General features: G+C 48.6%; 1 protein-coding gene across 1 annotated transcript; it reads left to right on the forward strand.

The window, feature by feature from the left end:
* The first annotated feature begins 1,161 nt into the window (after positions 1-1,161).
* LOC309562619 (uncharacterized protein) lies at positions 1,162-20,119 on the forward strand. The gene is made up of 9 exons (XM_082266872.1): positions 1,162-1,278; positions 3,880-3,990; positions 4,555-4,689; positions 4,776-4,899; positions 5,016-5,113; positions 5,191-5,382; positions 5,488-5,596; positions 13,831-14,916; positions 18,408-20,119. The coding sequence occupies exons 2-9, from the start codon at positions 3,895-3,897 to the stop codon at positions 20,060-20,062; spliced, it is 3,495 nt and encodes a 1,164-aa protein (XP_082122998.1). The 5' UTR covers positions 1,162-1,278; positions 3,880-3,894; the 3' UTR covers positions 20,063-20,119.
* The last annotated feature ends 1,045 nt before the right edge of the window (positions 20,120-21,164 follow it).

The raw sequence follows: 21,164 nt of genomic DNA on the forward strand, positions 1-21,164 counted from the left end.
CAGGTTCTATACACGGTACAGATGCAGCAGGCTCTATACACGGTACAGATGCAGCAGGCTCTATACACGGTACAGATGCAGCAGGCTCTATACACGGTACAGATGCAGCAGGTTCTATACACAGTACAGATGCAGCAGGTTATATACTCGGTACAGATGCAGCAGGTTCTATACAAGGTACAGATGCAGCAGGCTCTATACATGGTACAGATGCAGCAGGCTCTATACATGGTACAGATGCAGCAGGTTCTATACACGGTACAGATGCAGCAGGTTCTATACATAGTACAGATGCAGCAGGTTCTATACACGGCACAGATGCAGCAGGTTCTATACACGGTACAGATGCAGCAGGTTCTATACATGGTAAAGATGCAGCAGGTTCTATACACGGTAGAGATGCAGCAGGATCTATACACGGTACAGATGCAGCAGGATCTATACACGGTACAGATGCAGCAGGTTCTATACATGGTAAAGATGCAGCAGGTTCTATACACGGTAGAGATGCAGCAGGTTCTATACACGGTACAGATGCAGCAGGTTCTATACACGGTACAGATGCGCCCACTCTACAGGCAGACTAAGAGGACCCCCCAGGCAATATATTTAAAGGAATTTCTAATTTTTATTGTTTCACTTTAAGCATCATTAAAATCACTGCTCCTGTAAAATATGTTTTAAAAAATATATTTTGCATTAAAACATGTCCCCCAGTGCAGTACCTGGGCCCCCAAACCCCTTTTATGGCTAATTACTTGCATTTTTCATTGTTCGGGTCCCATAGACTTTAATAGGGTGTGCCGTTCGGGTCAGAACTCTTTCTCTGTTCGGGGGGTGTTCAGCCCATCTCTATTAGTCACAGTACATTGCACAATTATAAACCTACCCAGTACCGGTTTATAATATAAATAAGTAATTTGACCTCCGCTGGCATTAATGAGCCGCACATCTATTTATATGATCTTAATTGCAGCTCAGCTTGTATAATTATACACGTTGCGCATTTGTTGCACCAAATTCTTTGCACTCGTTGAATATTCAGCTCTAGCTTTCCATAACCGAATCTGCGACGGACATTTTTCCAGAACACGAACAACAAGCGTAATCCGAGCAACCAGAAAGCGTTGCTAGGGATGACGGAGGCTGCAGTTCTGGCGTTCACCACAGGGCGGAGTCAGCGATGAATGGAACACACAGACAGGAAGAAGGACTGTGGAACGCATAGATCTTCCTCTCTGGATAGGAGGAAGTCATCGCTGGACCTGGAAGGAGAAGGTAACAATGTATATAATATCTGCTGACATTTCTTTCATCGTAGCCGGCAAATAATAGATGTGATGATACATTACCAGGGCGAAGATTCGCTGTATATATCGAGCGTCTTACCATACGTCCATAGAGCGCAATACATTCATACAATGCAATCTGCAGGTTTAGGGCTCATTGCACTGGGTGCGCCTTTCTGCTCCCGAGCAACGCCAGTCACCGCAAGGGTATTCACCCCGCAACGGATGGAAAAATACATTTCTATCGCAATGCATCGGAGATCAACCGACGGGATTCTCCCGCGCCTCCGAATTAAATAAATGAAACACCGGTTTGATATTTCAATACATAAAAAATACCTTTAAAAAAATAAAAGTGACCCCCCCCCCCCCCCGGCGGCACACAACGGGCAACAGCCCTTTTATCTTATGGGCCGGTGTGAATGGACCCTCGGGGGGTCTTATATTGTGTGGCGGCATCAAGAAATAATGATTGTAATTTATTAATTTATTTATTTATAGGTTTCATATAATTTATATATCTATTTATTAATATTAGTGATATTATTATTATAATACAGGATTTATATAGTGCCAATGATTGTGATTGATTATTTATATCAGTGATAGCGAACCTTGGCACCTCAAATGTTTCCCATGATGTTCCTGCACTCTGCAGTGTAGCTGAGCATCATGGGAAATGTAGTTCCAAAATATCTGGGGCACCAAGGTTCTCCATCACTGATTTATATGATTATTATAATGTTTACATTAATTTCTAAATATGTAGCTATTTATTATTATTGCCAGGGCTGAAAATTTCAAGTCATGAGCTACTAGCCAGGCCTTAAGAGTTACTCGCCACTTGTTGCCCCACCCAAACCCTACCCTGCTCCGCCCGTAAATACACCCTCGTAAAATATCTCATAAGCGTGCCCCCTTTCAATGCAGAGTGCCCACAGCGTGCCCCCTTAAATGCAGAGTGACCACAGCGTGCCCCCTTTCAATGCAGAGTGCCCACAGCGTGTCCCCTTAAATGCGGAGTGACTACAGCGTGCCCCCTTCAATGCAAAGTGCCCACAGCGTGCCCCCTTAAATGCACAGTGCCCACAGCGTGCCCCCTTTCAATGCAGAGTGCCCACAGCGTGCCCCCTTAAATGCAGAGTGACCACAGCGTGCCCCCTTAAATGCAGAGTGACCACAGCGTGCCCCCTTTCAATGCAGAGTGCCCACAGCGTGCCCCCTTAAACGCAGAGTGACCACAGCGTGCCCCCTTTCAATGCAGAGAGACCACAGCGTGCCCCCTTTCAATGCAGAGTGACCACAGCGTGCCCCCTTAAATGCAGAGTGCTCACAGCGTGCCCCCTTAAACACAGAGTGACCACAGCGTGCCCCCTTAAATGCAGAGTGACCACAGCGTGCCCCCTTTCAATGCAGAGTGCCCACAGCGTGCCCCCTTAAACGCAGAGTGACCACAGCGTGCCCCCTTTCAATGCAGAGTGCCCACAGTGTGCCCCCTTCAATGCAGAGAGACCAGCATGCACTTACCTGATGCAGTGGCGGCTTCTCCTCAATCCTCCGTGTCTCTCGAGTCCTCCTCCTCCTCCTTGGCCAATGGCAATTGTTCACCTTTCGGCCAATCAGGAATTGATCAGGAGGAGGATCCGTGTGACAATAGTGAATATTCATTCGCTATTGTCACACAATGGGTGGGGTCAGGGCGCACTGCTCTGCGTCCCGGGTTCACCCTTTTCTGAAGCCAACACACCAGCCTCCACTGATGCTCGCGCTGCGAGCCTGTGAGGGGCGGGGACATTCAGGAGGCTGAGAGGGGCGGTCCCAGGTGCAGGAGGTGGAGAGGAGCTATACGAAAGAATGCAGGCTGCGCTGTGAACGGCGGCGGTGACAGCAGGCGCTAATACATTCCCCATACAGCACAGCCCTTACTCGCCATCCTCATCATTCCACTCGCAAAATGCGAGCAGATGAGTGGAATTTTTGAGGGCGTTTATTGCTATTATTTTAATACAGGATTTATATAGTGCCAATGATTGTAATTGATTCATTTATTTATTTGAATAATATAACTTATATATACATTTATATATCTGTTTATTATTTTTACTATAATTAATATTATCCAGGATTTATAGAGTGCCAACAGTTTGCGCAGCATTTTACAATATAAAGGGAGGCAATTCAAAAACAATACAATAAAATACAAAAGGGTTAAGAGGGCCCTGCTCATAGGAGCTTACAATCTAATATTTATATTACAATCATTTTATAAAAAATAAAATAAACGTACAAAAAAACAAAAACAAATACATTATATATATATATATATATATATATACAGTGTATACAGTGTATGGGTGGATGTAGAAGATGGAACCATGGTGGGGGGAGCAGGAATCCGCAACCATTGGCCTGTGTTTAAGCCATATTGATAGATAAACCCCATGAGTGGTATAATACGTGGTCTCCATCTTCAGTGGGTGGACCATGTAATCTATCCTTAGACTTTACACCTTCCAAACATCGCTGTATCCGAGGTGTGGACAATAAAGAAGATGTCATGGTCAATACCTATTTTTTTTTTTCTATAAAGAACATTGTAGATCACATGACCATCTCCAAGAGGATGGATGAAGACCAGAACCATGTAATGGACAGGATACTGAACCTGACCCTGGAGATCATCTACCTGCTGACCGGAGAGGTGAGAAGGATTCTGGGAGGTCACATGACATCACTCTTATCTCTATTAATAAAACACAGAGCTGACCGGAGAGGTGAGGAGGATTCTGGGAGGTCACATGACATCACTCTTATCTCTATTAATAAAACACAGACCTGACCGGAGAGGTGAGGAGGATTCTGGGAGGTCACATGACATCACTTTTATCTCTATTAATAAAATACAGACCTGACCGGAGAGGTGAGGAGGATTCTGGGAGGTCACATGACATCACTCTTATCTCTATTAATAAAACACAGACCTGACCGGAGAGGTGAGGAGGATTCTGGGAGGTCACATGACATCACTCTTATCTCTATTAATAAAACACAGACCTGGCCGGAGAGGTGAGGAGGATTCTGGGAGGTCACATGACATCACTCTTATCTCTATTAATAATACACAGACCTGACTGGAGAGGTGAGGGGGATTCTGGGAGGTCACATGACATCACTCTTATCTCTATTAATAAAACACAGACCTGACCGGAGAGGTGAGGAGGATTCTGGGGTCTAACATGATATTCCTATTGGTTCTCCAATACAGAGATTTCCTCTTCTGAAGTCAGGTGATCATATGACCATCACAGTGCCTCCATGTGACTCCCTAAAACCTGAGAGACACAACATGCAGAAGATTCTAGAAGTCACCAAGAAGATGATGGAGCTGCTGACAGGAGAGGTGAGCGGTGCTGGGAATTCTGGGACATTATCCAGTAACAGACAAGGGATGTGTCTGGATGGTGACTGTATCATTGTGTGTGTCAGGTTCCTATAAGGTGTCAGGATGTCACTGTCTATTTCTCCATGGAGGAGTGGGAGTATTTAGAAGGACACAAGGATCTCTACAAGGACGTCATGATGGAGAATCAGCCGCCCCTCACATCACCGGGTAAGAGGAGACTTTATTGTAAAGGAGAGAGCAGTACGGAGGATCCACCTAGATCCCCCATCATCTGATATACACATAGAAACAATGTATTCAGTCAGTGTGTGTGTTTCCTACAGATGGATCCAGTAATGGGAACCCACCAGAGAGATGTCCCCGTCCTCTGTATTCCCGGGATTCCACACAGGAAGGTCACACCATCCCTCACCATCATCAGGTAGATGAGGAACAATAATTTATAGTTATGATTTATACACAAACTTGTTTGTTACGATTGTCTTATTGTATGTTCAGAGTGGAAACCTCGAGGATTATAAAATTGTAGTTAAAGAAGATTATGAGGAGGATGAGGAGTATGGAGTGATGGATGAGTTTTCAGATGGATACAATGACTTAATGGAGCCACCTAATTCAAGGAACCCACCAGAGAGATGTCCCCGTCCTCTGTATTCCTGGGATTCCACACAGGAAGATCAGTATTATGAGGTAGATTGACTCAACAAATCCTAAACCATCAAAGAAAAGCAATGTAATTATATTGTATAGTCAGCGTTTCATTATATTTTCATTGTTGTGTTGCACGTAATTCAGGATGAAGACCAAATTTCTCAAATAGAAGAAAATGGGGAGAAAACACAAAGCTCACCTCTGAGCAGCCCGTCTTATAAAGAGGAGGAAATTATTTCAGAGATTAGCACAGGTGAGAAACAAAACCAGTACATCGAACATTGCTGCTGGATCTCCACCCATATCATCGTAAGTCTGGAACTTTGTGTTGGTCTCTTCTCTTCCTCCGTGTTGGTCTATTCTTCGGTCTCTTCCTGTTCCTTAGTTACGCTTCTCTTACTCTGTGTTGGTCTATTCTTCGGTCTCTTCCTGTTCCTTAGTTACGCTTCTCTTACTCTGTGTTGGTCTCTTCCTGTTCCTCAGTCGCTCGTCTCTTCCTCTATATTGGTCTCTTCCTGTTCTTCAGTCACTCGTCTCTTCCTCTATATTGGTCTCTTCCTCTTCTTCAGCCGCTCTTCTCTTCCTCTGTGTTGGTGTAAGATTCTGGTACCTCTGGTACCCTTAATAATTTATTTCCTTCCAAATATGCGTCCCACCTTTCTTACTAGGTGGTACGCATACACCTTTAAGACAGATGATGTCATCGCTGAGCGCCGCAGAGCGGCTATTTCAACCGCCGGCGTTCTCACTCACATCGTTCGTTCAACCTGCCTTGTGTATCCACATGCTTTCAAGCCTGTCTTGCTGTCGGAACCTCCAGCTGGTTGCTTCTACCTGGAGCAGACCGGAACCTCGCTACTGATCCCTGTATCTCGCTACCGGATCTTCCCCTCTCTACTGGACCCCTCTACTACTAACATTTACTAGTGATAAGTACCCCACAGGGGAATCCTCCATAACCTACTTACACTATCTATCATCTGCACTGTTGCATAGATTGCTAGCTCTTGAGCCTAATACCATCTATCATCTGCACAGTTACATAGATTGCTTGCTCTTAAGTCTACTACCATCTATCATCTGCACTGCTACATAGATTGCTGGCTCTTGAGTCTACTACCATCTATCCTTGCACTGGGTTAGTCTATCCTGTAATTGTCATCTGCTGTCCTTACCACCTGTCACCATACTCAATTACTAACCTATCTGCACTCTACCTAATACCATCTAGTACTCTCCTGAACAAACCTATCAAGTACTTACCATCTCTATCACTGTTCACACCTGTCCCTTCAGCACAACACCTTCATACTGTCATATACATTCCACCACTCCAGGAACACCTTATTGAGTGTGTATATATCTGTATGTTGAAGCTGACAGGCCCACAGTGATGAGTCTGGAGAGTTGGATCTGGTTATTCAACACATCTCTACATGACTACTGAGTTGAGATTTTGCAGCTGCATATCCAGCCTACTACAAAAACGCAGGAGCGTTACAGTTGGTCTCTTCCTGTTCCTTTCTCGTTCTTCCTCTGGGTTGTTCTCTTCCTGTTCCTCCTCTCTTCCCCTGTGTTGGTCTCTTCCTGTTCCTTTCTCATTCTTCCTCTGGGTTGTTCTCTTCCTGTTCCTCCTCTCTTCCCCTGTGTTGGTCTCTTCCTGTTCCTCCTCTCTTCCTCTGTGTTGGTCTCTTCCTGTTCCTCTCTCGTTTTTCCTCTGGGTTGTTCTCTTCCTGTTCCTCCTCTCTTCCTCTGTGTGTAACGCTCTGGGTTTGTTTTAGTGAACTGGATTTGCAGCTGCAGAATTTCCACTCAGTAGTCCTGTAGAGATGTGTTGAATCACCATATCCAACTCTCCAGACTCATCATTGTGGCCCAGCCTGCTTCAGCATACACATACACAAACACTCAGATAAGATGTTCCTGGAGTGATAGATCTGTATGCAGTAGTGTTGAGGTGTTATACTGAAGGATAGGCTTGAGTAGTGATAGCAATGATAGGCACTCAGGTAGTAGAGTTGCAGGAGTGATAGCAGATGGTGATAGATAGTATGCAGGAAGGTTAGCAATCATGTACAAGTATCAGGTGGTAGGGGACAGCAGATGGAGTGTACAGGAGATGCTAAGTTAGTGCAAGGATATAGATGGTGGTAGGCTCAAGAGCTAGCAATCTATGTAACAGTGCAGATGATAGAAATAGTAATGCATAGATCCTAGAGATAGCAACAGTCTTTAGTATGCAAGAGTAGATAGTGTAAGTTGATAGGAAGGAATCCCCTGCGGGGTACTTATCACTAGTTGGTTTAGCGAGGTGAAGGGTCCGGTAGTGAGATAAGGATCAGGTAGCGAGATACAGGATCAGTAGCGAGATACAGGATCAAGTAGCGAGACTCCGGTCAATCCAGGTATTGGGGAAATACCTGGAGGCTTCGGCAGCGTCAGACAAGGCTGTATAACAGGCGGTTTGCACGAACACCTTGTGAGTGCACACCGGCGATTGAAATAGCCGCTCAGAGCGGCGCCTAGTGGTGACATCATCGGTGTTTAAAGAGACAGGTAGCTATATGCGTTCCACCTACCTGAATGGTGGAACGCAATGCGGAAGTAAGAGGCTAGAAAGGTACCGAAGGTACCAGGATCTTACACTGTGTTGTTCTCTTCCTGTTCCTCCCCTCTTCTTCTTTGTTGGTCTTTTCCCATTCCTCCTTTCTTCCTCTGTTTTGGTCTCTTCCTGTTTCTCCTCTCTTCCTCTGTGTTGATCTCTTCCTGTTCCTCTCTCGTTCTTCACCTGGGTTGTTCTCTTCCTGTTCCTCTTCTCTTCCTCTCTGTTGGTCTCTTCCTGTTCCTCCTCTCTTCCTCTGTTTTGGTCTTTTTCTCTGTGTTGTTCTCTTCCTTTTCCTCCCCTCTTCTTCTTTGTTGGGCTTTTCCCATTCCTCCTCTCTTACTCTCTGTTGGTCTCTTCCTGTTCCTCTCTCGTTCTTCCTCTGGGTTGTTCTCTTCCTGTTCCTCCTCACTTCCTCTGGGTTGTTCTCTTCCTGTTCCTCCTCTCTTCCCCTGTGTTGGTCTCTTCCTGTTCCTTTCTCGTTCTTCCTCTGGGTTGTTCTCTTCCTGTTCCTCCTCTCTTCCCCTGTGTTGGTCTCTTCCTGTTCTTCCTCTCTTCCTCTGTGTTGGTCTCTTCCTGTTCCTCCTCTCTTCCTCTGTGTTGGTCTCTTCCTGTTCTTCCTCTCTTCCTCTGTGTTGGTCTCTTCCTGTTCCTCCTCTCTTCCTCTGTGTTGGTCTCTTCCTGTTCCTCCTCTCTTCCTCTGTGTTGGTCTCTTCCTGTTCCTCCTCTCTTCCTCTGTGTTGGTCTCTTCCTGTTCCTCTCTCGTTCTTCCTCTGGGTTGTTCTCTTCCTGTTCCTCCTCTCTTCCTCTGTGTTGGTCTCTTCCTGTTCCTCCTCTCTTCCTCTGTGTTGGTCTCTTCCTGTTCCTCCTCTCTTCCTCTGTGTTGGTCTCTTCCTGTTCCTCTCTCGTTCTTCCTCTGGGTTGTTCTCTTCCTGTTCCTCCTCTCTTCCTCTGTGTTGGTCTCTTCCTGTTCCTCCTCTCTTCCTCTGTGTTGGTCTCTTCCTGTTCCTCCTCTCTTCCTCTGTGTTGGTCTCTTCCTGTTCCTCTCTCGTTCTTCCTCTGGGTTGTTCTCTTCCTGTTCCTCCTCTCTTCCTCTGTGTTGGTCTCTTCCTGTTCCTCCTCTCTTCCTCTGTGTTGGTCTCTTCCTGTTCCTCCTCTCTTCCTCTGTGTTGGTCTCTTCCTGTTCCTCCTCTCTTCCTCTGTGTTGGTCTCTTCCTGTTCCTCCTCTCTTCCTCTGTGTTGGTCTCTTCCTGTTCCTCCTCTCTTCCTCTGTGTTGGTCTCTTCCTGTTCCTCCTCTCTTCCTCTGTGTTGGTCTCTTCCTGTTCCTCTCTCGTTCTTCCTCTGGGTTGTTCTCTTCCTGTTCCTCTTCTCTTCCTCTCTGTTGGTCTCTTCCTGTTCCTCCTCTCTTCCTCTGTTTTGGTCTTTTTCTCTGTGTTGTTCTCTTCCTTTTCCTCCCCTCTTCTTCTTTGTTGGGCTTTTCCCATTCCTCCTCTCTTACTCTCTGTTGGTCTCTTCCTGTTCCTCTCTCGTTCTTCCTCTGGGTTGTTCTCTTCCTGTTCCTCCTCACTTCCTCTGGGTTGTTCTCTTCCTGTTCCTCCTCTCTTCCCCTGTGTTGGTCTCTTCCTGTTCCTTTCTCGTTCTTCCTCTGGGTTGTTCTCTTCCTGTTCCTCCTCTCTTCCCCTGTGTTGGTCTCTTCCTGTTCTTCCTCTCTTCCTCTGTGTTGGTCTCTTCCTGTTCCTCCTCTCTTCCTCTGTGTTGGTCTCTTCCTGTTCTTCCTCTCTTCCTCTGTGTTGGTCTCTTCCTGTTCCTCCTCTCTTCCTCTGTGTTGGTCTCTTCCTGTTCCTCCTCTCTTCCTCTGTGTTGGTCTCTTCCTGTTCCTCCTCTCTTCCTCTGTGTTGGTCTCTTCCTGTTCCTCTCTCGTTCTTCCTCTGGGTTGTTCTCTTCCTGTTCCTCCTCTCTTCCTCTGTGTTGGTCTCTTCCTGTTCCTCCTCTCTTCCTCTGTGTTGGTCTCTTCCTGTTCCTCCTCTCTTCCTCTGTGTTGGTCTCTTCCTGTTCCTCCTCTCTTCCTCTGTGTTGGTCTCTTCCTGTTCCTCTCTCGTTCTTCCTCTGGGTTGTTCTCTTCCTGTTCCTCCTCTCTTCCTCTGTGTTGGTCTCTTCCTGTTCCTCCTCTCTTCCTCTGTGTTGGTCTCTTCCTGTTCCTCCTCTCTTCCTCTGTGTTGGTCTCTTCCTGTTCCTCCTCTCTTCCTCTGTGTTGGTCTCTTCCTGTTCCTCCTCTCTTCCTCTGTGTTGGTCTCTTCCTGTTCCTCTCTCGTTCTTCCTCTGGGTTGTTCTCTTCCTGTTCCTCCTCTCTTCCTCTGTGTTGGTCTCTTCCTGTTCCTCCTCTCTTCCTCTGTGTTGGTCTCTTCCTGTTCCTCCTCTCTTCCTCTGTGTTGGTCTCTTCCTGTTCCTCTCTCGTTCTTCCTCTGGGTTGTTCTCTTCCTGTTCCTCCTCTCTTCCTCTGTGTTGGTCTCTTCCTGTTCCTCCTCTCTTCCTCTGTGTTGGTCTCTTCCTGTTCCTCCTCTCTTCCTCTGTGTTGGTCTCTTCCTGTTCCTCCTCTCTTCCTCTGTGTTGGTCTCTTCCTGTTCCTCCTCTCTTCCTCTGTGTTGGTCTCTTCCTGTTCCTCCTCTCTTCCTCTGTGTTGGTCTCTTCCTGTTCCTCCTCTCTTCCTCTGTGTTGGTCTCTTCCTGTTCCTCTCTCGTTCTTCCTCTGGGTTGTTCTCTTCCTGTTCCTCTTCTCTTCCTCTCTGTTGGTCTCTTCCTGTTCCTCCTCTCTTCCTCTGTTTTGGTCTTTTTCTCTGTGTTGTTCTCTTCCTTTTCCTCCCCTCTTCTTCTTTGTTGGGCTTTTCCCATTCCTCCTCTCTTACTCTCTGTTGGTCTCTTCCTGTTCCTCTCTCGTTCTTCCTCTGGGTTGTTCTCTTCCTGTTCCTCCTCACTTCCTCTGGGTTGTTCTCTTCCTGTTCCTCCTCTCTTCCCCTGTGTTGGTCTCTTCCTGTTCCTTTCTCGTTCTTCCTCTGGGTTGTTCTCTTCCTGTTCCTCCTCTCTTCCCCTGTGTTGGTCTCTTCCTGTTCTTCCTCTCTTCCTCTGTGTTGGTCTCTTCCTGTTCCTCCTCTCTTCCTCTGTGTTGGTCTCTTCCTGTTCTTCCTCTCTTCCTCTGTGTTGGTCTCTTCCTGTTCCTCCTCTCTTCCTCTGTGTTGGTCTCTTCCTGTTCCTCCTCTCTTCCTCTGTGTTGGTCTCTTCCTGTTCCTCCTCTCTTCCTCTGTGTTGGTCTCTTCCTGTTCCTCTCTCGTTCTTCCTCTGGGTTGTTCTCTTCCTGTTCCTCCTCTCTTCCTCTGTGTTGGTCTCTTCCTGTTCCTCCTCTCTTCCTCTGTGTTGGTCTCTTCCTGTTCCTCCTCTCTTCCTCTGTGTTGGTCTCTTCCTGTTCCTCCTCTCTTCCTCTGTGTTGGTCTCTTCCTGTTCCTCCTCTCTTCCTCTGTGTTGGTCTCTTCCTGTTCCTCTCTCGTTCTTCCTCTGGGTTGTTCTCTTCCTGTTCCTCCTCTCTTCCTCTGTGTTGGTCTCTTCCTGTTCCTCCTCTCTTCCTCTGTGTTGGTCTCTTCCTGTTCCTCCTCTCTTCCTCTGTGTTGGTCTCTTCCTGTTCCTCTCTCGTTCTTCCTCTGGGTTGTTCTCTTCCTGTTCCTCCTCTCTTCCTCTGTGTTGGTCTCTTCCTGTTCCTCCTCTCTTCCTCTGTGTTGGTCTCTTCCTGTTCCTCCTCTCTTCCTCTGTGTTGGTCTCTTCCTGTTCCTCCTCTCTTCCTCTGTGTTGGTCTCTTCCTGTTCCTCCTCTCTTCCTCTGTGTTGGTCTCTTCCTGTTCCTCCTCTCTTCCTCTGTGTTGGTCTCTTCCTGTTCCTCCTCTCTTCCTCTGTGTTGGTCTCTTCCTGTTCCTCTCTCGTTCTTCCTCTGGGTTGTTCTCTTCCTGTTCCTCCTCTCTTCCTCTGTGTTGGTCTCTTCCTGTTCCTCCTCTCTTCCTCTGTGTTGGTCTCTTCCTGTTCCTCCTCTCTTCCTCTGTGTTGGTCTCTTCCTGTTCCTCTCTCGTTCTTCCTCTGGGTTGTTCTCTTCCTGTTCCTCCTCTCTTCCTCTGTGTTGGTCTCTTCCTGTTCCTCCTCTCTTCCTCTGTGTTGGTCTCTTCCTGTTCCTCCTCTCTTCCTCTGTGTTGGTCTCTTCCTGTTCCTCCTCTCTTCCTCTGTGTTGGTCTCTTCCTGTTCCTCCTCTCTTCCTCTGTGTTGGTCTCTTCCTGTTCCTCCTCTCTTCCTCTGTGTTGGTCTCTTCCTGTTCCTCCTCTCTTCCTCTGTGTTGGTCTCTTCCTGTTCCTCCTCTCTTCCTCTGTGTTGGTCTCTTCCTGTTCCTCTCTCGTTCTTCCTCTGGGTTGTTCTCTTCCTGTTCCTCCTCTCTTCCTCTGTGTTGGTCTCTTCCTGTTCCTCCTCTCTTCCTCTGTGTTGGTCTCTTCCTGTTCCTCCTCTCTTCCTCTGTGTTGGTCTCTTCCTGTTCCTCCTCTCTTCCTCTGTGTTGGTCTCTTCCTGTTCCTCCTCTCTTCCTCTGTGTTGGTCTCTTCCTGTTCCTCCTCTCTTCCTCTGTGTTGGTCTCTTCCTGTTCCTCCTCTCTTCCTCTGTGTTGGTCTCTTCCTGTTCCTCTCTCGTTCTTCCTCTGGGTTGTTCTCTTCCTGTTCCTCTTCTCTTCCTCTCTGTTGGTCTCTTCCTGTTCCTCCTCTCTTCCTCTGTTTTGGTCTTTTTCTCTGTGTTGTTCTCTTCCTTTTCCTCCCCTCTTCTTCTTTGTTGGGCTTTTCCCATTCCTCCTCTCTTACTCTCTGTTGGTCTCTTCCTGTTCCTCTCTCGTTCTTCCTCTGGGTTGTTCTCTTCCTGTTCCTCCTCACTTCCTCTGGGTTGTTCTCTTCCTGTTCCTCCTCTCTTCCCCTGTGTTGGTCTCTTCCTGTTCCTTTCTCGTTCTTCCTCTGGGTTGTTCTCTTCCTGTTCCTCCTCTCTTCCCCTGTGTTGGTCTCTTCCTGTTCTTCCTCTCTTCCTCTGTGTTGGTCTCTTCCTGTTCCTCCTCTCTTCCTCTGTGTTGGTCTCTTCCTGTTCTTCCTCTCTTCCTCTGTGTTGGTCTCTTCCTGTTCCTCCTCTCTTCCTCTGTGTTGGTCTCTTCCTGTTCCTCCTCTCTTCCTCTGTGTTGGTCTCTTCCTGTTCCTCCTCTCTTCCTCTGTGTTGGTCTCTTCCTGTTCCTCTCTCGTTCTTCCTCTGGGTTGTTCTCTTCCTGTTCCTCCTCTCTTCCCCTGTGTTGGTCTCTTCCTGTTCCTCCTCTCTTCCTCTGTGTTGGTCTCTTCCTGTTCCTCCTCTCTTCCTCTGTGTTGGTCTCTTCCTGTTCTTCCTCTCTTCCTCTGTGTTGGTCTCTTCCTGTTCCTCCTCTCTTCCTCTGTGTTGGTCTCTTCCTGTTCCTCCTCTCTTCCTCTGTGTTGGTCTCTTCCTGTTCCTCTCTCGTTCTTCCTCTGGGTTGTTCTCTTCCTGTTCCTCCTCTCTTCCTCTGTGTTGGTCTCTTCCTGTTCCTCCTCTCTTCCTCTGTGTTGGTCTCTTCCTGTTCCTCCTCTCTTCCTCTGTGTTGGTCTCTTCCTGTTCCTCCTCTCTTCCTCTGTGTTGGTCTCTTCCTGTTCCTCCTCTCTTCCTCTGTGTTGGTCTCTTCCTGTTCCTCTCTCGTTCTTCCTCTGGGTTGTTCTCTTCCTGTTCCTCCTCTCTTCCTCTGTGTTGGTCTCTTCTTGTTCCTCTTTCGTTCTTCTTCTGGGCTGTTGTGTTCATTTGTCCAACCTTTTATATATTTATGGACAGATGAGAATGACATGAGAGAAAATTCAAGTTGTCGTCTCCTCTTACCTCAATATTGTAAAGAAGAAGATGACTTACCATGTGATCCTCCAGAAGAATACAACCTTAGCCCAGATATGTTTCCAGGACTTAGCAGTGTGGAAAGATCATCAGATCTTTCCAATCCAGTGGAATCTTCTCCTAATAGATCACATGCATTGACTCTGCATGCCCACAGAGGGATGTGCAGTGTTGAAACCTTACCGGATCCCTCTGAGCTCGATGACTCTTCTCCCCTCCAGTCAGACTCTGGTGCCCTGAATATCCTTCCAGAATTGCACGGTGTGGGGAACTTTCTCAATTCTTCTAATCTAATACAATCTCCTGCCATTAAGTTAGAGCCTACTACCTCAAATATCTATTCTGAACCTTACAACACAGACAGCCATCAGGCAGGATTTCTGCAGCACGAACCAAGCGGCATCTCACAACGACCGGCACACAAAAGCCGCAGGACCTACCAGTGTCCGGAATGTGGCAAAAGCTTTAACCATAGTGGTAACCTTATTGTACATCGCAGAATCCACACAGGGGAGAAACCCTTCCAGTGTCTTCACTGTGGGAAAGCTTTCGCCCATCGGTCAAACCTCGTCCAGCATCAGATTGTACACAGAGGACAGGCACCATTACCATCTGCAGTGTATAGGAATTGCCTAAGAGGACTGGCACCATTACCATCCATGGTGTATAAGAATGGCCTAAGAGTACAGGCACCATTACCATCCCTGGTGTACAAGAATGGCCTAAGAGGACAGGCCATGCCACCATCCACTGTGTATGGGAATGGTCTAAGAGGGCAGACAATGCCACCATCAACTGGGCATGCAAATGGCTTAAGGGGACAGGCAACCTCATCATCATCTATCTATGGGAACAGCTTAGGGGGACCGGTACCACCAGCATCCCTTGTGTATGGAAATAAATTAGGAGGACCGGCTCCATCACAATCCACCATATATGGAAATGGCTTAGGACAGACAACCTCACCATCTGCTTTGTATGGGAATGGCCTATCTCCGATCCTGGGATCCAGGAGACAACACATGACTTGTGACGTATTTTCATAATTACTCTTCACTCTGCAATGTTTTCTCTTAGCCCGCTGCATGCCTCTCCTCTCATTCTTCTGTGTGACCCTCCTTCCTCTTCCCCTCTATAACTCTTCTCCGATGTGTGGCCCTCGCCTCCCTTCCTCTTTATAACTCTTCTCCTCTGATGTTTGGCCTACCTCCACCTTCCCTCTGTAACTCTTCTACTCTGATGTGTGGCCCACCTCCCCCCCTTCACTCTGTAACTCTTCTCCTCTGATGTGCGGCCCACCTCCACCTTCCCTCTGTAACTCTTCTACTCTGATGTGTGGCCCACCTCCCCCTCCCCTCTGTAACTCTTCTACTCTGATGTGTGGCCTACCTCCCCCTCTCCTCTGTAACTCTTCTCCTCTGATGTTTGGCCTACCTCCACCTTCCCTCTGTAACTCTTCTACTCTGATGTGTGGCCCACCTCCCCCCCTTCACTCTGTAACTCTTCTCCTCTGATGTGTGGCCCACCTCCCCCTCCCCTCTGTAGCTCTTCTCCTCTGATGTTTGGCCTACCTCCCCCTTCCCTCTGTAATTCTTCTCCTCTGACGTGTGGCCCACCTCCCCCTCTCCTCTGTAACTCTTCTCCTCTGATGTTTGGCCTACCTCCACCTTCCCTCTGTAATTCTTCTCCTCTGATGTGTGGCCCACCTCCTCCTCTCCTCTGTAACTCTTATCCTCTGATGTGCGGCCCACCTCCCCCTCTCCTCTGTAACTCTTCTCCTCTGATGTGCGGCCTACCTCCCCCTCCGCTCTGTAACTCTTATCCACTGATGTGTGGCCCACCTCCCCCTCTCCTCTGTAAATCTTCTCCTCTGATGTGTGGCCCACCTCCCCCTCTCCTCTGTAAATCTTCTCCTCTGATGTGCGGCCCACCTCCCCCTCTCCTCTGTAAATCTTCTCCTCTGATGTGCGGCCCACCTCCCCCTCTCCTCTGTAACTCTTATCCTCTGATGTGCGGCCCACCTCCCCCTCTCCTCTGTAACTCTTATCCTCTGATGTGCGGCCCACCTCCTCCTCTCCTCTGTAACTCTTATCCACTGATGTGTGGCCCACCTCCCCCTCTCCTCTGTAAATCTTCTCCTCTGATGTGCGGCCCACCTCCCCCTCTCCTCTGTAACTCTTATCCTCTGATGTGCGGCCCACCTCCCCCTCTCCTCTGTAACTCTTATCCTCTGATGTGCGGCCCACCTCCTCCTCTCCTCTGTAACTCTTATCCACTGATGTGTGGCCCACCTCCCCCTCTCCTCTGTAAATCTTCTCCTCTGATGTGCGGCCCACCTCCTCCTCTCCTCTGTAACTCTTATCCACTGATGTGTGGCCCACCTCCCCCTCTCCTCTGTAAATCTTATCCTCTGATGTGCGGCCCACCTCCACCTCTCCTCTGTAACTCTTATCCTCTGATGTGTGGCCCACCTCCCCCTCTCCTCTGTAACTCTTATCCTCTGATGTGCGGCCCACCTCCCCCTTCCCTCTGTAATTCTTCTCCTCTGACGTGTGGCCCACCTCCCCCTCTCCTCTGTAACTCTTCTCCTCTGATGTTTGGCCTACCTCCACCTTCCCTCTGTAACTCTTCTCCTCTGATGTTTGGCCTACCTCCCCCTTCCCTCTGTAATTCTTCTCCTCTGATGTGTGGCCCACCTCCTCCTCTCCTCTGTAACTCTTATCCTCTGATGTGCGGCCCACCTCCCCCTCTCCTCTGTAACTCTTATCCTCTGATGTGCGGCCTACCTCCCCCTCCGCTCTGTAACTCTTATCCACTGATGTGTGGCCCACCTCCCCCTCTCCTCTGTAAATCTTCTCCTCTGATGTGCGGCCCACCTCCCCCTCTCCTCTGTAACTCTTATCCTCTGATGTGCGGCCCACCTCCCCCTCCGCTCTGTAACTCTTATCCACTGATGTGTGGCCCACCTCCCCCTCTCCTCTGTAAATCTTCTCCTCTGATGTGCGGCCCACCTCCCCCTCTCCTCTGTAAATCTTCTCCTCTGATGTGCGGCCCACCTCCCCCTCTCCTCTGTAACTCTTATCCTCTGATGTGCGGCCCACCTCCCCCTCTCCTCTGTAACTCTTATCCTCTGATGTGCGGCCCACCTCCCCCTCTCCTCTGTAACTCTTATCCTCTGATGTGTGGCCCACCTCCCCCTCTCCTCTGTAAATCTTCTCCTCTGATGTGCGGCCCACCTCCCACTCTCCTCTGTAACTCTTATCCTCTGATGTGCGGCCCACCTCCCCCTCTCCTCTGTAACTCTTATCCTCTGATGTGCGGCCCACCTCCCCCTCTCCTCTGTAACTCTTATCCTCTGATGTGTGGCCCACCTCCCCCTCTCCTCTGTAAATCTTCTCCTCTGATGTGCGGCCCACCTCCCCCTCTCCTCTGTAACTCTTATCCTCTGATGTGCGGCCCACCTCCCCCTCTCCTCTGTAACTCTTATCCTCTGATGTGTGGCCCACCTCCCCCTCTCCTCTGTAAATCTTCTCCTCTGATGTGTGGCCCACCTCCCCCTCCCATCTGTAGCTTTTCTCTTCTGATGTGTGGTCCTCCTCCCCCTCCCCTCTGTAGCTCTTCTCCTCTGATGTGTGGCCCTCCTCCCCCCTGAAACTCTTCTCCTCTGATGTGTGGCCTTCCTTCCTCTCCCCTCTGTAACTCTTCTCCTTTGATGTGTGGCCCTCCTCCTCCTTCCCTCTGTACCTCTTCTCCTCCTCTGATGTGTGGCACACCTCCCCCTCCCCTCTGTAACTCTTCTCCTCATGTGTGTGGCCCTCCTCCCCCTCCCCCCTGAAACTCTTCTACTCTGATGTGTGGCCCTCCTCCCCCTTTCCTCTGTAACTCTTCTCCTCTGATGTGTGGCCCACCTCCCCCTCCCCTCTGTAACTCTTCTCCTCTGATGTGTGGCCCTCCTTCCCCTTCCCTCTGTATTTCTTCTCATCTGATGTGTGGCCCACCTTCCTTTGTAACTCTTCTCCTTTGATGTGTGGCCCACCTCCCCCTCTCCTCTGTAACTCTTCTCCTTTGATGTGTGGCCCACCTCCCCCTCTCCTCTGTAACTATTCTTCTCTGACCTATGGCCCTCCCCCCCCTTCCCTCTGTAACTCTTCTCCTCTTATGTGTGGCCCACCTCCCCCTCTCCTCTGTAACTCGTCTCCCCTGTGTGAATATTCTTCTATGACTTTCCTACTCATAGCGACTCTTCTCCCTTTTCTCCTCCCTTTCCTCTGTATAACTCCCTCCACCCCCTCATATTACTCTCCTTATCCTCTGTTCCTTAACCGACCCCCTCAGAGTTGCCCTCATTCCCCACCTGGTGTGACTCTCTTCCCTCCTCTATACTCTTTCCATGTTCCTCATCCCTTTTACTCTTCGGATGTTCTCCTCCTCCTCTCATTCTTCACCTTATCATTGTTCTTCTCGGTTTTGTGCTCCTCTACTCCTCTCTGTACTCATATGTCTATTTTGTTACCCTGCAGATGGACATCCCATCAGGAGAACGTCCGAGTGGCATTGTGTTCCATCTCCAGACTGTAAAGTGGAAAACGAAGAGATCTCAGAAGATCCTCCAGAGGATAACCCCATTGCCCCAGATGTTAATCCCGGGCCTCAAGGATCACTAGACCCCCCTCATCCTGTGGAATCTTCTCTGGATAAATCCAATACTGTCACTCCAAATATTCATTCAGGACTTCCCAGTTTGGACAGATCACCAGATCCCACGGACCTCTCCCCTAGTCATGGTGTTACCTCAGATACCTGTCGAACAATGGGCATGGGTAGCGTACCCGACCTCTCCTATCTGGTGGAACCTTCTCCTTTTACATCATATACTGTCAACCAAAAAATCCAACCAGGACTTCAGAACAGATCACCAGATCCCAATGATCTTGAGGGGTCTTCTAAGGACAACTCACATTCCGGGGTCTCAAAAAAGCATCTTTACCGTCCAGATTTATTACCAGATCCCTTTAATTTTATGGACTCTTCTCCTTTTAAATCAGATTTGGTTTCCTCGAATGTCCATCAAGGAGATTCTACTTCAGACAGATCACCGAAATCCCCTAAAATGGTGGAATTGTCCCTAAACAAGCAATGTGGTCCATCTCAGAAACTGCCGCACAAAGAACGTAGAATATATCAATGTCCCGAATGCGGCAAATGTTTCAAGCAAAGTGGCAACCTGATTGTCCACCGGAGAATCCACACGGGTGAGAAGCCCTTCCAGTGTCTTCACTGCGGAAAAGCCTTTGCCCATCAGTCAAACCTGGTCCAGCATCAGATCGTACACCGAGGGCAGGCGCCGCCGCCGTCCGCAATGTTTGGGAACGGCTTATCTTCACCCTTAGAAGTCAGGAGGCATCAGAGGACTTGTGACGTGTTTTCCTGTTCGTATTGCGGGAAGTGTTTCAAGCACATGTCCAATCTGGTGACCCACGAAAGGGTCCACCTGGGCGAGAAGCCTTTTTCATGTTCGGAGTGTGGAAAAAGCTTCAAGCAGAAGTCTGCTCTCATCTCGCACTGCATCATTCACACGGGTGAGAAGCCTTTCCCGTGCTCTGAGTGTGGGAAAAGTTTCAAGCAGAGGTCGGCGCTTAGCATGCACCTGAAGATTCACACGGGCGAGCGGCCCTATGCCTGCTCTGAGTGCGGGAAAAGTTTCAGAGACAACTCGGCTCTTGTCAGGCACCACCGGATGCACACGGGAGAAAAACCGTACCCTTGCCCCGACTGCGGTAAACGTTTTGCCCACGTAGCCAACCTCATTCCTCATCAGCGCATTCACACGGGGGAAAGGCCATACGTGTGTTCAGACTGCGGGAAGAGCTTCTCCTCCAAATCCTACCTCGCCGAGCACCAGACCATCCACACAGACAGTAAGCCCTTTCCGTGTCCGGAGTGCGGCAAGGCCTTCAAACGGAAAACGATCCTCCTCCAACACCGGAAAACGCATGAGATGGACACGCCTTTCATATGCCCCGAGTGCGGGAAGGGCTTCAAGAGGAAGGCCACTCTGGACCAGCATCTGAAAGTCCATGCCGGGGTCAGATCGTATGTATGTTTCAAGTGCGGTCGATGTTTTTCTCAGAAACCTCATCTGGCCTTACATGAGAGGCTCCACCACTCGCAATGACTGGGACGAACGTTTACAAAGTGTCTTATCCATCCCGTATACATCTAATAAAAGTCTTTTACCAATCCATGTCCATGTCTTGGTGTTACAAGCCCTAATGAAGTGTTAGGTTTCATCCCCTATTGGCAATAGCCAAAGTTACCGACCCGGTATAATTATTACCGGCCACAACAAATGGGATTACCTCTCAATATCAAGGTCAGATCTGGAACTCAACATTTGGTTCTTCTGAAGGTCATACTCATTTCCTTATCAATCAGCATGTCTATTATAAACTGTTGGGCCAGTGGGTGTAATGATATATCATGTGCAGAGCTTTCCCATTGGTTCTGTGCCAATGCTGATAAAATGGAATGTTACTGGACTATTTTCTCTCCAGGTCGGGTGTTCTTCATTCATAAGAATAGCATGAATCAGAGAAAATACCACATTTTGGCCACTAGCTGGAGCAAACAATCATACATAAGTGCGTATTTATTCTTGGGATCACAAGCTCCATCTAGTGGCCATAATGCAGTATTTTCCTTATTTATTCCAATTCTTATGAAGAACAATCGACCTGGAGAAAAAGTAGTCTGATAACATTTGTTTTTGCCCCTATTTGTACAGTACGAATGTTTTTAAAAATACACCCCTTAGTGATGGTGGTCAGGTTTATATGCCTAGAAGCCCCTTTAGTACAACACACACTGAGCCCCCATTGAGAGGACACATAGTCAGGTACATAGAGGCATTCAAATGATCTTCACGCAGGCCAAGAAAACCCTCACCAGCCTGAGCCACCAATGTAAGACTGGATAGATCTATGAATTTATATGATCGAAGCCAAATACTGACCCTCCATCCTCGCTTTATGCAACGTCTATTACTTTTTAGTCCATCCCGTTCAAGGTGCCCCTTGTGGGGTGTTCTGATAGGGCACAGAAATCAGGTCTAACATGCCCCCCTCTGCTGAGTCACACCTTATAGCCCAGCAGTCACTAAAGCTCATGTTCCCTACTGAGTGAAGAGCCTTGGTTCTGACTGAGCAGCAGGGGGCAGTGTTGGACCTCTGCAGAGGGACCACTGCTTCCCTACAGAGAGCAAGGCTTTTTTTTTGGCC

Source organism: Pelophylax lessonae (genome assembly GCF_965119305.1).
Source record: "Pelophylax lessonae genome assembly, chromosome: 9".
Taxonomy (NCBI): domain Eukaryota; kingdom Metazoa; phylum Chordata; class Amphibia; order Anura; family Ranidae; genus Pelophylax; species Pelophylax lessonae.

Bases quoted from the DNA above. Each gene is read 5' to 3' on its own strand.
- LOC309562619 (XM_082266872.1), top strand. From the start codon at position 3,895: ATGACCATCTCCAAGAGGATGGATGAAGACCAGAACCATGTAATGGAC. The intron at 5,114-5,190 runs GTAGATGAGGAA...TTGTATGTTCAG, and splicing joins CCATCCCTCACCATCATCAG to AGTGGAAACCTCGAGGATTA. The intron at 14,917-18,407 runs GTGACGTATTTT...GTTACCCTGCAG, and splicing joins CAGGAGACAACACATGACTT to ATGGACATCCCATCAGGAGA.